The sequence below is a fragment of the Sesamum indicum genome, linkage group LG10, assembly GCF_000512975.1.
Source record: "Sesamum indicum cultivar Zhongzhi No. 13 linkage group LG10, S_indicum_v1.0, whole genome shotgun sequence".
Lineage (NCBI taxonomy): Eukaryota > Viridiplantae > Streptophyta > Magnoliopsida > Lamiales > Pedaliaceae > Sesamum > Sesamum indicum.
Window position 1 is genome coordinate 12,884,853 of NC_026154.1, and position 18,788 is coordinate 12,903,640.

At 32.3% G+C, this 18,788-nt stretch overlaps 1 protein-coding gene across 1 annotated transcript; it reads right to left on the reverse strand.

Moving 5' to 3' along the window:
* On the reverse strand, window positions 5,351–11,362 carry LOC105172410. The gene is made up of 6 exons (XM_011093810.2): window positions 11,070–11,362; window positions 10,387–10,512; window positions 10,228–10,286; window positions 8,386–10,122; window positions 6,730–6,874; window positions 5,351–6,437 (listed from the first exon to the last, which is right to left on the reverse strand). Exons 2-6 carry the CDS (start codon window positions 10,487–10,489, stop codon window positions 5,773–5,775), a joined length of 2,709 nt encoding a protein of 902 aa, XP_011092112.1. The 5' UTR covers window positions 10,490–10,512; window positions 11,070–11,362; the 3' UTR covers window positions 5,351–5,772.

An 18,788-nucleotide genomic window follows, 5' to 3' on the forward strand; every position in this document is an offset into this window, starting at 1 on the left:
TTTGTTTTAGTCAACAAAAAATCCTCATTCTATTAGCAATTAACGGGAAGTGGAGGAGACGCGCGTCTGCTGTGTTTATTAGTCATTTTCTGCAGTTTAGGTTCATATTTAAAAAAAATTTAGACTAAAATACCCCTCTATGGGTCTATATAATATACAAAGGGCTTTTTGACTTTTTCTGTGTCTTCCTTTTGTCATTTCAAACCCTAAAAATAAGTATTAAATTTTGCTATATTAATTTTAAATTGACATATTAAATTATATTATATTTAAATTCAAATAATTTAATTATTAAATCTAAAATTATTTTAAATAATTAAAATATATATTTAATTACAATAGTTATTATTAATTAGCCAAAAATATTTAATTATTATAATTAATTAAAATATTCTTAATTAACTAAAAGATATTTTAATTAATATAATAAAAATTAATTAAAAAATTAGAAAAAAGAAAGAAAATCTACTATTTCGCCCCTTTTTCGCCGAAAACTTGTTTCTAAATTTTCGGCGCCATCCAGACGAATTTTCGATGGCCAATGGTACCACTAAAATCCTCTCTTCAAGATGAGCATTTTCATACCTTCAATTTGAGTTTTTTTGTCGATCATAGAGAGTGGGCTCAAGTAACGATCCCCGAACATGTTTGTCGTCTATTCGTCTCCATCCAGTCGAATCTCGATTTCAAACCACCACCACCAGACTTTTCTCTTCAAGACAATTCTAATGAGACCGGCCTCACTCAATTTGATAAAGAATTTATACAAATATAATAATTTTAACAAAATCTCATCGTTGGCGACGAGATTGCAGCGGGGGATAAGGAGTGGGTGGGGTAGTTAGTTTTTTTTAATATATAATAATAATATATTTTTAAAATTTTAAATTATTTATATATAACATAAATTAAATAATGTATTGAATCTAAACTTTTTATTTTTTTAAAATCTAACGGTTGAGATTAATTGATTAGATCAACGATCAATATTTGATAAAAAAAAGATCCAACCGTCACTAAAATAAGGAATTAAATATATTCAATAAGGGTATAATGGTTATTTTTTAAAAAATTAACACCCTTAGTTGGATTTAACGGAGAGGCGGCGATTGAGCTGAGTTTTACAAAATACATTGGAGTTTTTAGCCTATTCTGAAAACAGGTGGGTTCTTTTTGCAGACGTTTTAAAACACAGGGGCGTTTTATACATTTGTCCCTAATTTTTCCTTATAACATTGAAGATATACTTCCTTATGTGTATTAACTTGTGAATGTATATAAGAATAATTTGATCATAAAAAGATTTATTTGATTTGCAATAAATCAGTAATAAATTAATTATGGGTAAATAAAAACTTTTTATTTAGAGCACACATACCTCAAACAATACCGGTGCACGCTGTGAGGTGGCACAAAATCCAAACTTTCATGTACTGTTTTAATGATACCAGGATGACGGTCAGAAATAAGGCACATCCCACGTCGCCCTTATATAACATGTCTACTCAATTGTCTAAGGAATCACTTCCAAGATGAATATGATTCTTCATCGACAATTGCAAAAGTAAGAGAGAGTACCTGTTGATTTTCATCCACGGCAACAACAATCAATATTTTGTACTCGTACTTTGTGTATAAATGGGTCCCATCTACACTGATAGGTTTGCGACAGTGTAGGAATCCTTCGATACATGGTTGAACGCCCAGAATACGTATTTTACATATATGCACGGATTGACGGTTGGAAGGCTTTGTGTTCCCAATCAATAATAGTTCCTGGATTATATATTTGGAGAGCTCCCATGTATTTGGGTAGCTTTCGAACTGAGTTATCCCATGTGTCGTAAACAATTTCAGGTGTCATCTTCAAACTGTATCATGCCTTTTGATATGTTATATCGTACCCCGTATGATCTTTCACAGTTTGGATGACATGTTTTATTCCATATGTGGGGTTGCATTTCACCTGTCCTAAAAGTAAAGAAGCGACATAAACCCTATCTAAATTACCATGTTCGAGGGACATGTTATTCAATATACATGTATGGTCCCCCCCATATTTGGTTATTTTCCACCTTCCAATTTTTTGTTCTAAAATCCCTCGCAGCTCCATCTACACCACATATCTGAAAAAAATAAATATGAATCAGTCCATATGCTTATATATATGTATATATATCACCTGGATTGCGCTGCTTACAGACCACTTCCCAATTGACCTTCGAACTCTCAGTTACAAAATACTCGCGACGTGCATGTTGTTCGAGTGATCTTTCACCACCTCGATTAAAGCTTATTTATTTTTGAAAAGCATTCCCACATCAAGTCTGCGTTCATTTTTGTCATAAAATTTTTCATATTTCATTGTCGATACATCAGTGGAATTCACGGGTATCTCCGAAAATATTTGTTCAAAAAATGGTATAGAGCGGTAAAATATTTGCTGAGTAGTTCGGTCTGACATAGTTGGTTCAAAAGATGATGACGTACCTTGTGCAAATGTTTCAGCCACAACATTTATGTCAACATTGTGTGGTCCATCCTCGGGTGGAATTGGACATTCCACTTCATCCGGTTCAAAAACACCCCCTGAATTATAAGCAAAAGTGTCCACAAAAGGGTCTTTTGGCTCAGCCTCGTGGAGTGTAAAATTCCCATCTATCACTAAATATTGAAGGATATTGTCAATTGGCGGATAGATTCGAACACGGGTTACATATTACCGAGGAGGCCATAACCCATCAGCCACAACAAATTGCTTCGCCATCTGATGATGCTCCCACAACATCCCACAAGCAAAAAAGAAGTTCTAGCCGAATGTCTATTGGTTCAGTTGAACGTCATGATGTCGGGGTGGATATAGTTGGTCCTACTACAGTATATATACCTCAAGATTATTACGTGCTCTAACCGCTTTAAAATTACTACATGCCTCAAGCGCCTTAATATGATTGGTTTCAATCGACTCTATATATACCAACCCAAACACAAGATTATTCTTCACAAGTACATCTTGACCTTGGTCTTAGTATTAATCAACCATATGCACCAGGATACAATATTTCACTATTTCTATTTTTATCTTAGTGCATATCATGATAATGTGGAGTCTAGTTCTGCAACAACATCAAGTCGGTTGGAGTCTAGTTCTGCAACAACATCAAGTCGGTTCGGTGGTGATAATAATGAGGCGCAAAATGAGCCAATGCAAAATGTGGGAGAGAAAATAAAAAGACCTCCGCGTCAAAACCAAAGACGCAATTGTGGAACGGGTGGACATTTTTTACATTTGCAACTGTATAGTTCATTGTATTTTTTATAATTGTATAAAAAAATATGCACTGTTGCATTTATATACTTAATTGAATTTTTTAAATTAATACAATTTTAATATTATATTTTTTGAACTTTAATATGTTGTTAAAAATTAATTTTATATATTAATTTATATAAAATTTAATTAAATGAAACTAAAAAGAAAATAAAACTCAAGTCGTGGATTGCAACCACGACTTGGCGATTTTTTCGAAAAAATATTTTTTATTCGAGTCAAACCACGTCTCCTCATATTAATATTATATAATTTATTTAAATTATATTTATATAATTTATTTATTAATATATAAATAAATAATTAACCCAAACAATCAGGTTGTAATCATAATTAAATCAAACTGTAGGGGTTTGCATGTAATTTCCTTATAAAAAAGTAGTTGGATACTACCATCAACATTCTGTCTCGAGAACTGAAGAAACGGCCCTAAAGAAGAACTGGAGGGCATGCAAGGCCAAGGGAAAAAACACAAGGAACAATGAAATGGGGGGTGGGATCACGTGACATGTCCCCCGCTCTTGGTAGCCAATAACTCTCCGCCACGCGGCTGTTCGGATGAAATACCATGACCTGGAACCTTCTAGTTTTTTTTAAATAATAATCGATTTAACTAATACATTAATATGGTTAAATTTAACAAATAAATTACATTAATTCAACAAATAACTAAAAATAAATAAATTACAATAACTAACATAGAACAAGACAAACATTCATATAAATGAAATTAAATACCCCAACAATCGATGAGACTCAAATTCATGATCTAGAATTAGTTTATGAAAGTTTACATATTTTCTAATTTTTTTTACACTTTTCTTTTATTATAACATCCGTCCAATATAAGAACTTTAAAATTTTTATAATAACGTCGGTCCAACATTAATTTTTTTTAAATTAAAATTTTAGTAAGGATAAAAGTGACATTTTTGCATTACATATTATATCACATATCAAAAATATCTAATCGAGTATTTATAATTGTACCAAATTTCAAGATATTGGACGTATTTCCCATCCGGACCTCTGTTGCAAGAATTTCACATTGTGTTGGAATAATGAATTTGAAAGTAGAAATTCCAAGTCCCCAATGATTTATTTGGCTAATTTTACAGTACAAAAGATTTCAAAATTTTCGGCAATGAGGCAATTTAATTGGTGAAATTGAGGTCTCGTAATCTTAAAGGTCATGTATTTGAATCCCATATGCATGGGATGATATTTCTACTGGATATTAAGTGTTGTCTACTGTAATTGTAGGTGTTCGTTAAGTTTAATTTATTTGATATTATTAATCAGAATATAATTGTCGTAACATTCTTTGTTAGATATTGATATTTGACATAAATGATTATAATTAATTTATTTCAATTGATAATAGTTCATCACTCTTACTTAAAAAAAAAAATCAAAATTTTCGATTCTCACTTTTAAATATATATTTTGTGATAAACTAATAGATTTCAAGAATGAATTAATTTGGCTAATTCTACATGAAAAAAAAAAAAATTCAAATCCTTTGACTGTCATTTTAAAATATATTATTAGAAAACCAATAGATTTAAATTCTTTTTACATAGACTCGTTTGCGCCAATGAGACCCAGCTCAACTGGCAATATTGAGACACCATAATTTTAACTTATGAGTTTGAACTCTATCAACGTGTGGAATGTTATTGTACTTTAATAATAGACGTCTTTCTACTTAAATAGTAGTTAGTGATTAAATATAATTATGTAATATTGATAATTAGTATATAATTGTTATAATTGTCAATTTTTGTTGGATATAAATATTTGATATTAATCGTTATTATAATCGATTTACTCAAGATATTATAGTCGATCGCTTTTACTTAAAAAAAAAAAAATAAATCCTTCACTCCGACTCAAATCATTCCAAAATGTAACTCTCAAGATCATCACTAAACCAAAGTATCATATCTTAGAATGTCTTCTCTGAATCTTATTGATTATATATGAACAATCTTATTGAATATGGGGACTCCAAGGGAATTCAGTGAAAAGAAAAGGTCACACATATAAATCAAGAAACCCAGACTACTCAGGCTTATAAGGATGAAGGATGCTTCATTTTCATGATATGAAACCTCAAAGCTAGAAAGAATCACTTCATTACAAGTAAACATACCAGGAGATATGTGCATTCGTTGTAGCGAACACGTTTTGCTGTGTGTGAACATGAGAGTACTGTACCGCTGTATAGTATTCAGTTTTTCTAACGAGTGTCGAATGAATCACAATGCTGCGAAGATGACAATCATGCCGGAGTCCTTCCCCATCACACAACTGTCTGGTCCAAGGACTAGTACCACAACCGGGTTCGGAACTATTGGCGAGATTGACAGTGCAATGGGTTTTTAACTGAAAGGAGCATTGTATAAGAACGTTTCAAGAACAATGTGGTTCAGAAGGCTTCAGAATAAGAAATCTTGTATCAGTTCATCTATTAGAGATGTCAGTATTCTTTTCCCAATCTCCACACCTTCCTCAAATGCTTCGCTTTCAAAGTCAGTCCATTTTCCATTCCTACAGCTCATGTCCTTGTCCACAAGCTCGTCCACCATTAGCTCCTCGATGTTTTTCCAACTTGATATTTCTCTATACAGTTCGTCGGCTAACTGTTGCTTCTTATGGAACAGTGTCATCTGTTTCGCCCAGACTTTTTGACTTCCGTTTAGGAGACATTCACACCTGACTTCCAGACATTCGCCAACACAATCATACAGTAACTTCCTCTGAATCTTGAAGTGCTCACCTATAGATTTTTTTGGTCCCAATTTTTTATTCTCTAACTGATGAAAGAAGTCAGGAGATATGACGGTGTGCACTCGTCCTACAGCAAACTCCTCCAGCATTAGATCTGCATTGCACAGTATATGTTCAATATACTGTAGTTCCCAGCAAAATGTATCGGTCGTGTCTGGCATATATAAGCTGGATTCAACAGTTTCAGATATATTCCTAACTGAGAATGATGAGGCTGTATCTGATATCTCCGCATCACCATCAGTTGAGTGGGATTTCCTAGTAGAGCTTTTCATCCCTTCATAGGATTCAAGTGATAAACATTGCATGCTACCTGAAATTTCGTATACTAGAATTAGAATGGAATGCAGCACAAGACGAATGCTACGAGATGCATGCTATTATCTAAGAGGAAACATTGATGAAACTGATGCTTACACCAATGATATGCTGAGAGCAGTTTTGTTTTGTTTTTTTTTTTCTTTCTTTTTTTTTCAATATATGAAGTCTTTTGCTAAGTATTATGGGTTATGATCCCAACTTAAATATGCTAACATTCTTCATGTAAATCAGTTTATTACCACAAGCAAATGCACCGAGAGAAAAATTAAACATTGGTAATTTACCTTCATTACTTCTGTCAACATCAAATGAGTCACAACTAGCCTCTGCAAAAGAAGGCAGACTAGAGACAGAACTGGACAGCAGCAAAGTATTATATTTCTGATAATCAATGTTGCCAGTACCATCCTCCTCCATGTGTTTTAGTTCCTGAAAATCAAGGGACGTGCACGCTATCAGTATGAATAGTGTTTGCATGAACCAAGACTTACCAATTCAAATAAAGTTGTCAAAGATCCCTGGGTGGGAGTATAACAAGAGAAGAGGTATAGCCATTGAACAAATGATTCTATGCTCAGAATCACCATTCAGGTGATCGGTATAAAGGAACAGAAGTTTGAAGAGTCATCTCTCTGAGATTATGTTAGCGGGCTGGTCACAGTTCTTCGCTTTTTTGAAACCTCTCCTAAACGTGTAGGAACAAAATTTTTTTAAGCTTCATTATCCCCAATCTCATCAATGCAAGCTTCAATTTCAGCCCACTTTTCCAACGACTCTAACCTATAAACAAGTAGTTTTTTATTTTTTCCCCACAATTTGCAGGATCTTCCTTATTGTGTTACACTTTGATGTTATATATGAATATGAGCTCAGATTGCCACGTCATAGACCAACATCCATAGCAGTAGGTTCAACCATAAACAAGGAGTACATAAGCTTAATACAGTCCCTGACCATGCTCACTTGTTATAAGAACAAATGGTTTATAATGCGGAGATGAAATTTTGAAGACAGTTTAGAGTCAAGAAGATACAGTCTTTCTATTCTATGATTTCTATATACAAATATTGCCGAAAGGCTCACGGTTTCAGTCCAAACACTTTCAGGTACCTGACAGTGTTTCTGTCCAGGGCCCTATAACTTATCGCTTTGAACACAAAGTTAATCATGTTTAGAGCACAATATTGTTTCAATTTCCATTTCCCATCTTAACCATGGTTAACAGAGTATTAGTTTAAGTAGGCCATTTTAGAATGCAAGAGCATGCACCTGACAAAAAAATCACTTGCGATGGCTCTTCTCAAATTAAATACACTGCATTCTAGTGTTTCTGGCTAACAGTATGAAACAGGGTTCTAGACCAATTGATTCAACATCGAAAATATTGAAATTGATTGTTTGATATGTAGGGTATGCTAGTAGTAAGCTATTGAGTCCAGTAACTAGGTTCACAGACCAGGCATCCACAACAGAAGATGTGTTCATCTTCCCCTCATGTCACTATATTTTACTGTGGAAAAATCTCAAGTAGTTACCCAAGAAGTAAATTCAGAGATTGCTAAATATTTAGGAATCATTTTTACATAGCAATATCCTGACTAGCCAAGAAGTAAATGGCCTGATTCTACTGGCCTACCAAGCTAAAATAATTTTGTCTTGTAAATTTCAAAAATTGAACAAACAACCAAAAGCTAGAGAACAAAGACTCATGAGTTACTTGAGCATGTGCTTCCTTGAAATTTGCAACACTGATTAATCCAGCACTCAACTCTAAAATCTAAGTCATTTAATAAGCCTATTGACCAAATAATTTATTCACATTATTACCATAAAGATAGAAAACACAACTAAAATGATGTGAATGTGACAAATGACACCAGAAATGAGAAAGTACCATAGAAGGTGAAGTACCTTGGCTTTTAACAAAAGAAAAGATGTACCTTGGTTTCTTTTTCAGGTTCGAGTCTATGATTATCAATAGACAGGGAATCACAGCAATTCTGGATTTCCTGTTTGCCTTTGCATATATCAAATGTGGGCGGCAAATTTGGTAGGCTGACAATAGGGCACACATTAACATAGCTGTCTGCGGAAGTAGAAAAAGAACCTGCTTCTGACAGGTCTTGCTGGGACAACTCAACCTTCGAAGTCAGTTGCCTTAGTTTTTGCTCCAAAAGAGCACTTAAATCCCCACCAATGACATTAGACCCTGAAGCGGATTCATGGGCAGAAGGATCGTAACTGGGAATCTCCAAGACTGTACCACATGCATTGGGTCCTGCTCCTGATTTTTTTATTGGAGATGTAAATGTGAATGACACGACATCCAAACTATTCTTCTTGTCAATCGTATCACATTCACAATCACCCACCGATGCAGGATTATATCTAACAGAATTTTCATCTTTCATCCCCAGCGGTTTTTGGGCAACACTTACATCCGACTGAATATTCCCATTGGTATTTAGTTTTTTCTTTGAAGGTCTCTTTGATCTAGATGATGTAGGCTCTTTTCCAGGATAAGCTGCCACTGTATTTGTCTTTCTTGACGTTATCCCATTATTGACAACAATCTTATCTACAGTCCTCTGTGCTCGTCCATAGATGTAATTGTTGGACAAACAGGGCTGTTTTACATCTTTTGTATGTGAATATGAAGGTTCATGATTTTCTCCATCTTTGATTGATGGACAATTCTGCTTCTGATGATTCGGCCTAGGCACCTTCGAAGGCTTTCTTGACAAACCTTGCTTCTCCACCATCCTTTGTGTATCTAGAAGATTGCTGCTGACATTGCTAGATTTGGCACTAAGATGTTCTTTTTGCTTCAGAGAGCTTTTTTTACCAACTGAATTCAATCCGTCTCTTTTCTGAATGTTGGCCTTAGCTTGAACTCCAAGCGACGCCGACTTTTCCTTATTCATTAATTTTTGAGAACCAATCCTTTTGGATTCTTCAAAATCCTTATATAGACAACTGTCTCCTGATAGGCCTTGACCCATGGTACTTGGTTGGTTCTTCACATTCCTAATGGAATTATGCTCTTTGCCCTTCTGGGATGCATCAGTTGGCCGGAATGATCTTTGTGCAGACTCCATCCTCTCCTTCAAATCCCGAACTCTAATTGGAACAGAGGAAGACCCAAGTGAAGGCAACTTGCCTGTAACAGTCGACCGTGGACTTTGCTCAATTATTTTAGCAGCCGCCTCAACTATGTAAGCTGCATTTTTAGGTGGGATGAATCCAGGACTCTTGATTGGAGATAAGAGCGGGTGTTGAGTAATGGAAATCGGCTTAGCAGATTTGGGGGGCAATACCTCTGTTTGAAACCTCTCAATTGGACGGTTGTGCACCTTCTGCAGCCTCAGGTCCAAAGAGTTCCTAGTAAATCCATCCAATTTACTTCTCACACTCTCAAAGATCACAACATCATGCTCGCTTTGAAATTCAGGAGCAGGTCTGAAGTAGTTAGCATCTCTGATTCTGAATGAGTGAGACTCAATGAAAGGGGTGAAACAAGGTTCAACAACATCTGTAGTCGGCAAGGAATCCAGTCCCATAAGCCGTGCCACAACCCCAGGCGCTTTTGTCCCATATTCAGACTCACCACAGACAGATGAAGCATAATGATAAACATTGTGACCTCTGGCATTTGGAGCAACTCCGTCTTCCAGCCCCTTCGTTCGAGCGTACAACAAACAGCACAATGGTGAGTACTAAGTATAACAAGTTAATGAAGCACTTGGCTTCGAAACTCAGAGGAGGAAATTCAAGATAAGCACCTGCTGAAGCCGCACAACTTCTGAATCCTGAAATTTTTCCTTCCCTTGGTTCAAATTCTCTGTAGCAAGAAGCCGCAAGTTATCTTAAACACTCGGAGAGTACGAGAAGCAAATGAAACACCACCAAAGGATGAAAACAGAAGGAAAAAAAGGACGTACCATGTAAATCAGATTTGCTTGAGAAGAGCTTCTTACGAGATTTGGCATTCCAATTGAACAACCGAAAAAAACCTCCCTTTACCTCTAGTTTTTCAACCTCCATTTTACTCCCTTGTGCTCAAAACACTTAACATAAAGAGAATCAAGTGACATCCATCAGCAGCAATATAAAAGATCTCCGAGCTTTTTCCACTCAAGAACTTCACAAATTCAAATTTGAAAATATAAAATGAAAACCATTGATAATTTAGCAAACAAAAAGAAAAGAAACAAAATCTCGACTTACAATTCAAAAACTCCAACACTAATCGTCTCATACAACAAAATGAATATATAAATGTAACAAAAATTCCTAATTGCTAGATAATATCTGTGATCACAGAAATATAGCATAGCCCATCAAACCATATTGCTCAAACTGAAAACCATTTCCCATAAATCTTTAAATTCAGGAACACACAAACACAAAAACGAATTCAATAAACACGCAAAACCAAATGGTCAAGGCGCCAGTACTCACTAGTAATCATCCAAACCCATCACTGTACACACCATTATACATCATTTTTCCAGGCATTTAGGCACGTCTACGTCCAAATATTGCACATAATATAGCTACAGCGAAATGGGCAGGCCTCAAAATTTTAAAAAGAAGAAATACATAAACACACACACACACACACCTGAAAACGCTCATATTCAAAATCTGTGCATGCCAAGAAGACTCCTCCGAAGCGCCATTCTTTCTTCAACTTAGACAGTGATAGGGTACTAAAATGCGAGTGCAGGATGGGTTTTTTGAATTTTGATCGGTAATTAGTAGCAGTCCGGTGTGTGAGGACAAAAAGAAAAAGCTCTGAGAGTGTCTGTGTGTGAGAGAGAGAGAAGTTTGAATAAAAACTATAAAAGAGAATTGATTGGAGTGAGATGCTTGGAACAGTGGAAGCATACATGTCACGAGGCTCACGACAATGGAGAGATCAAACCTCTCCAAATCGCCGAATCAAACGTTTTTCGTTATTTATTTTTTAAATCGTAATTTTAAATTTAAAGTAAAATCGCACAATACTATTGATTTGATTTTAATTTAAAATTTAAATTACCACAAAAAATCGAATCACACTATTAAATATATAATTATTTTTTTAAATTATATATATATATAATAATTTGATAAAATAACTATTTTTTTGGAAGAATATCATATTCGAATTATATAATCTCAAAATTCATATATTATCAAATACGCACATTACAGAGCTCATTTTCGGAGAATTTATATTTGGACTTAATATTTAATTCTTTAAGCCCATTCAAGTTTTAAGCCGATATAATGATCGTCTTAATTTTTCATTCATTTTTTTTTCCCCCTTTTCCTCTTCTCTCTTTTCTCTCTTACCGTTCTCTTTTTTCTGTCTTTTCGTCTTTTATCTTTGTTATCTCTGAAATCGATCGTCGGCCTTTGTTGAATTAATATATATATATATATGATCTTATATTTTGATCTACTTAAAGTTGTAGATAGTATTGGTGGCCTGATGCGTAATGTTGATTTTTTTTTTTTTTTTGCTACATACAAACACTTGTTCCATTTATTGAATTTATTAATTTTTGTTAATCTCAACGTCTTATTTTATTATAAGTATTAAAACCTCACAAAATTGCACAATTTTAAAAATTATTTTATAAAATTGCCAATAACAATTCAATTTAAAAATAGGTTTAAAAAATTGAAATCGTATTATGAGCACCCCTAATTTTAAGCATTACTAGTTGTAGTGGTACGCCGTTTTTATGTTTTTATTTATTATATATTTTTTAATTTAAAAAATTAATTTATCGAATTAGTATTTGAATTTGAATATATCAATCGAACTCGAATCTTAATAATAATAATAATAATAATAGAAAAAGAAATTTACCAAAATTTTAATTGCGGAAACATTCAATTCTGTTTCTTTATTATTGATGGAGAAAGTATGTGAAAATCCCACCATATTTATGGATGAGAATTCAAAGTATAATAAATAATTTGGAATTTTTGAGTCGGTTACCTCTTGTGGGCCTCCAATTTAAATTTTCATTTATTATTGTTTTTATATTTAAATAAATTACGATCACTTTTTTTAAAATTTGATATAATTATAAATAGTTTTTTGTATTTAAAAATTATTAATAGTCTTTTAATATTGAATAAAATTATGTAATTCTTAAACAGGTGTCTGAAAATGTCTACTTTGGTCTTGCTGTACTTTCTAAAAAAAATGAAAAATTATTAAGGAAAAAATCGACAATGCAAAATTTCCTTCTTGTTTTTCTAGTCTAGGAAAAAAATAAAAAAAATTAAGTAGAGTTTATTTCACATTTCATAAGGACACTTTGGTCAGTTCACCACAGAAAATGAATAAAAAACCTAACATAATAGGCTAATTGTTGGATGGGACATTAAAATCACGGGATACTAATAATTTTTCAAAATACGAGAAATTATTTGTTCTTTTATCGAACCTCGAAGGAGATTGTCGTAATTTACCCTTTGTAATTAGAAATATGATCTATTTTGATGTCGGATAATTAAGAGCTAGATACAAATGTAAAAAAAAATGATACAAAATGAGTAATGAGTTATAAGACAATTTAATATTAATATGTGTAACTGATCAATAACTACTCGATATGTGTGTTTTTAATATATTTCTTTAATTGAAATCAAATAAAAGAAAAATTAAATAAATAATTGATCAAGAATGATAAAATATATTAAATTTGAATATACATGAATAAAAATTAATCGATATAACTAATTAATTAAAGAAATGAATTACGAAAGAGAAAAGCATAATAAGGGTATTTTAGTCATTTCTCATCTTGCCTACCAAAAATAATTTTTCTTAATCCTTGAGTCTTAATATATAGTATAGAAGTATTTTAATTACTCTGGTTTACGAAGAGTTATCAATTTTACTTAATTAATTTTTAATACATTGATTATATGTACAAAATGGACAATTTTAATTGTAATTGACTTGTCAATAGGTAATTATATCTAATTAATACCTACTATCAAAGTAGAATAATATTCCACACGTTGATGGGATCCGAATCCATAACCTTAGAGTCAAATATATATAACCAACCAATAATTACTATTAAAATCAACCAATATTCGGACATTGGTAGGGCTTAAAGATATGATCTTGTGTTCTTGGCATATGGAATTTTGCACTAAATTAGGTCTCGTTGGTGCGAGAATTTATCATTATATTTGATTTTATTTTTAACTTATTTTGATGTGTTTTATGAGGATAGAGAGGAGGAAAATAAAGATAAATAAGTATGTGTTAGAGATAGTGTGTATGTTTAGATTTGTTTTTGGAGATAATATAAAATAAGAATGGTATGTTTGATGTTGTTTAGTAGGAGACAAAAACTACTGTTCATTGTCAAATCATGTCTATTTTATATATATTTATATATATGTATGAGTATTATATAATTTTTTTAGTTATAAGGCCTATAGTTAGTGTAATCTTATTTTGATGAAAAATAATGAGGCACTGTTTCAAAATATTTTAAAACTCCATCAAAATTTTCAAAACAAATCAAGGTAAACATTGTCCATATTTTGACCCATCTTAAAAACGAAGCAACATTAAAACCAAACATTATCTATATATTTCTTATAAGAAACGCGTGAAAAAACACATGTACATCACAATCTACCCACAAAACATTGACAAAAAAGTTAGGGGACGACGTCGTCCGATCAATCAAAGAAAATTCTTTTGTGCCTTTGATTAAGGCTTGTAAAGAAACACATGTTATGCATGTTTTTCTAGTCAAATTTTGCGTCTTTATTCCAACTCTGGTTCTTCTTGTCGCACAAATATGATATACTTATCATGTAATTGATCATTTTTTTTTTTAAATTTTACATTAATTACACGAGAAATGTAAACATTTGGAATATTAGTATAAAGTTTGTATGACTTTGAACTCAACCACTTCAAGCTATTTTTAGGCCAAATTATAGTTAATTATTACGAGACTTGACATAATTGTAAAAAATTATAAATATTTTTTTATTGATTGAGAAATTATAAATACCTCACTTGATTTCAACGTTCATCGAATGATGCTTTCATTAAATTTTCGTTCAATTTTTATGATAAACTAACCAAAATGTTATTTTGAATTATAAATTTATACTTATGTATTTTTATAACTTTTTAAAATATTTTTATGGACTAATATTTCTTATAGATTATTTATTTTATCACATTTTGTTAGATAATTTTTTATTTTTTAAATATTTTAATAAGAGTAAAATAGTAATTAATGTTCACTCCACCATCTAAGGACTACATAATTATTTTTCATTTAAAAAAATATAATTTTTTAATTAATAAAAAAGTATTTATAATTATATTAAAATCTAGAAGAGATAGACGTAATTTACCCAAATAAAGTTCTCGGCATATCATATCGATGATCTCCACAATCAAATCAAAACAGACAAAAGAGATGTACTGTAAGTCTGTAATGACTATGTATTGCAAATTAGGTCTTGTTGCGAGTATTTTGCAGTGCCCTATTGCGAGCGGCCTTGTTTACTTTGATTTTATATGAGCATTATTAAATATTATAATTTTATTTTGAAAAGGTGTCTCGTTGTTCGAAATCACTATAGGATGTTTGCCTATATCATAGGCCCTTAAACGAGGGGCTTGAGACGGGTATATCCTGATTCCCACAAACAATGCCAAATAATGTGCTTGCGATTCGATAGGTGCCCATTGTGTGTGGTATTGTTCATTCTGATTTTGTATGAATCTCACACAAGAAATTTTAGAACTTATAAGCCACTCAAATTCATTGTGCGCAAGTAATATGGGCACTTGCGTATATCATCGCAAATTGGATTGGAGGAGCTTAATGTACACGGCTTATAGGCTCTTAAACTTCCTTTCTTACATAATAACTGTCTCCATATGATATCAACTAGGGTTAATTGTGCCCATGTAGTAATGTTTCATTGCTGTCGGGAGTGGCTGTAATGTTGGTTGTAGTAAAGACGTTTTTTCAGATCAAAATTATAACATTTCAACCACAACAATCGACGATACCTAACAGACGATGGCAAATTCATAGCAAAAGCAACGGACAAAAGTATCATCTTTTACTACGGAGCTCTGCTTATTCCAATAAATTAACTTTTACTACGACCGTTTGCTGCAGCAATAAAAGTAAAATATAATTTTATATTTTTTACGATAATTATCCCGACAATTTTTTCAATATTATTATTTCTGATATTTACAGTTTTATTTAATTGAAACTATTCTTATATACAATTAGAATTTGTACCAACATTGAATGACACAATTAGTTAATCAACATATTACTAACATATATTATAAACTAATAAGTTAACGTGACAAAAAGTACAATATTCAAATTCCAACATGAACAAACATACCAACAACTAAATAATTGTGTAAGTATCAGTCAAGCTGTAAACATTACCCAATTCTTAACCATGTCATAGTCAATCCAAAAGGTCAAAGTTGCATGCAAAAGCCCAATATATACATGCGGGAGACAAAAAGTAGCTTCTCGAGCACCTTCTTTCACATCTCCATGACCTGAAATATAGCCATAAAAACCAAATAAATAGAAGTAAAACGAAAAAATACACGATATTTAATATTGAAATGAAAGAAACAGTTTCATACATTCACAAACTCCCAGAAGACACATTTCTTATAGCTTCTCCAATGGTATTGACATTTTCACTCGCTCGCATTAACTTCTCGTTATGAATGAATACTTTCTCAATATACACCTTCACAAATCCATGTGGAACTCCCTCTTGGTCACTTATACCAACAACAACACCTTCGGCAATTATTTTTTTTGGGTATTTGATGACAAAATAAATAAACCCGTGCCCTAGTCTGCAATTAAAATGATTCAATAATAATTTGATCATCTTTAGGAGCGAGCTTGATGCACCTGGAACCTATGTATTGATCGTGAGAAGTGTCGGAATTATACATATATATGTGTATATACATATATTAATAAAATAGATTTAATTACTTACTTGAGTTGTCGTTGACAAAATATGAGAGAGTGTAGGTAGACGACTTATGAGCCCTTCCAGCTAATTAGCTATTCTAAGAGCAATCTGAAAGGAATCAAAGGACGCCGGCCTCGTCAATCAATTTTTCTATCTCTCCGGCTTATGTTTTTTTCAGGATTTTTGATTTTGCTACGAACATATTGTGTAACTAAATCTTTTTTTTGATTCAAGGAAAATGTTGAACCCAATTGTTATGTTTTGAGATCTTGGTTTTAATCCAATTTTATTGAGTATTTCTTGTCTTGATTTACATCTTATGGAATGATTAACATTGATAGATTTGACAATTCGATTTGATATTAATTGTTCTACTGCTATCCATGAGTTCAGTGATCTGTAATTGTCATGAATAAGTGGTACAAGTAGCAAGCAAATCAATTGTGTACTTCGCAGGATTTATTTATAGGGACAACTATCTCAATTGTTTAATTTAGGTTCAACTGTTTTCACTGATGCAAATGCTATATATTATTGAATTGATATGGAACATTATCGTGCCCAGTCATGAGATAATAAGTTTTGACTTAGATGCTTGGGTCAAGTCAATTGCAATAGGAAAACAGGAATTCACTATGGCTATCCTAATAAATTTCAAGATTGAATGTTTGATTGTGAAATTAATCTTATGGGATCAATGATTAACATAACGATTGGGTGATACATTCCCTTGCGGGTCGGAACCCTTCTCTATTGATTTCTTCCTAATAATTTATTTTTTACCTTTTACTATATTTATGTTAATTAGTAGTTAATTATTATTCAAATCCCCCTAATTTGGTTACCGCACCTGAACTGAGAAATTAATTCGTAGTTCTCTAGGCATTCGACCTGGTTCCACTTCTGCTACAATTATAGAATCAATATTTAATTTTGACGGCTTCGACAATCAGTCAAATACCTTGCCTTAAAATATTCTATTAAAATTTAGATTAGGCTGTTGCATGATTCTCCAACCTTGTTTGGCAAGTAATGCTAGATTAAATGCTCTAAGGTCCCGAAAACCTAAACCCTTTGCTGTGGCATAATTTCTCCCATGAAGACCAATGGATCTTATCTTTATAAAAAAAAAAAAAATATGCAAGCAATTCTTCTGTGATATTATAAATAAGTAAATTATTATCTTATGAAAAATATAGTAATTTACATCCCTATACTTTTTAAAATACAATAATTTACCCTCACTGTGTATTAAATGAAGCAACTTACCTCTTTAGATAGAAAGGTAAATTGCTTTATTTTAAAAAGTACGGAAAGATAAATTACTATTTTTTAAAGATATGGAAAGTCCAAACTTCGGAAAATTGTTGCTGTAATTAATACTTATGCTGATATACCCCAAGTTAGCTATTTAATTTTGCAATGACGTCCCATTATTTTTTGTAACTCATTACATTACATTTTATAACTCCAAAAAAAATGTGAGAAATGTAATTTTAGTCAGATCTCTGTTAAGTTTTGAAGAGAATTAAGGTTGTTTTTGATGAAATTAAGTACTGAAACTAAAATTATAATTTTTTTGAAATTATGGGATGCAATAATGTGATGAGTTCAAAAATAAGACCTAAATTGTAAAAAAACTAATTTATAGAACGTAAAATGTAATTTTTTCGCCCAAATTCATGAGATGACCCAAAATTTGGTGTCAGATAATAACTTACAAGAGAGAAAAAAAAAAAAAAAGGTAAAAGAATAGCAACTTTAACATTTTAAATGATCTTACGAAGGCTTGAGGCCAAACTTGTAACATAATATTTTTATTTTGAGAAAAGATAGATTTACTATTCTTAATATTTGTTGGTAATTGAAATTATATTCTATGTGTTTTTTTTCTAATGCAACGCAATTTGAATTGGACTGATACATTAAGATAGTTTTCGTGTTTGATTGAACACCCTCTAGTGGCTCCTTTTGTCCCCAGTCGCTTGATCACTGATAATGTGTTTTTCGCTTATGAGCTTAACCACTTTCTCTTTCATAAACACTGGGGCAAGTTGGTCATGTGTTTTTAAAGCTTGATATTAATAAAGCATATGACCGAGTGGAATTGGATTTTCTTTAGAGTGTATTACTTAGACTAGGTCTTGACTCGAAATTTGTTGAATTAATTATGCTTTGTGTTATCACGGTGATTTACTCTTTTATGCTTAACGGTGAACAGTTTAGATTTGTGCGTCCTAATCGGGGTATCCGACAAGGGGACCCTCTAACTCCATATTTGTTCTTATTTTGTGCAGAGGCATTTAGTAACCTGGTGCAT

Coding starts and splice junctions, on each gene's coding strand:
- LOC105172410 (XM_011093810.2), bottom strand. CDS start 10,489: ATGGAGGTTGAAAAACTAGAGGTAAAGGGAGGTTTTTTTCGGTTGTTC. Junction 6,875..8,385: donor AACCTGAAAAAGAAACCAAG/GTACATCTTTTC, acceptor CTTGATTTTCAG/GAACTAAAACACATGGAGGA. Junction 6,438..6,729: donor TGTTGACAGAAGTAATGAAG/GTAAATTACCAA, acceptor ACGAAATTTCAG/GTAGCATGCAATGTTTATCA.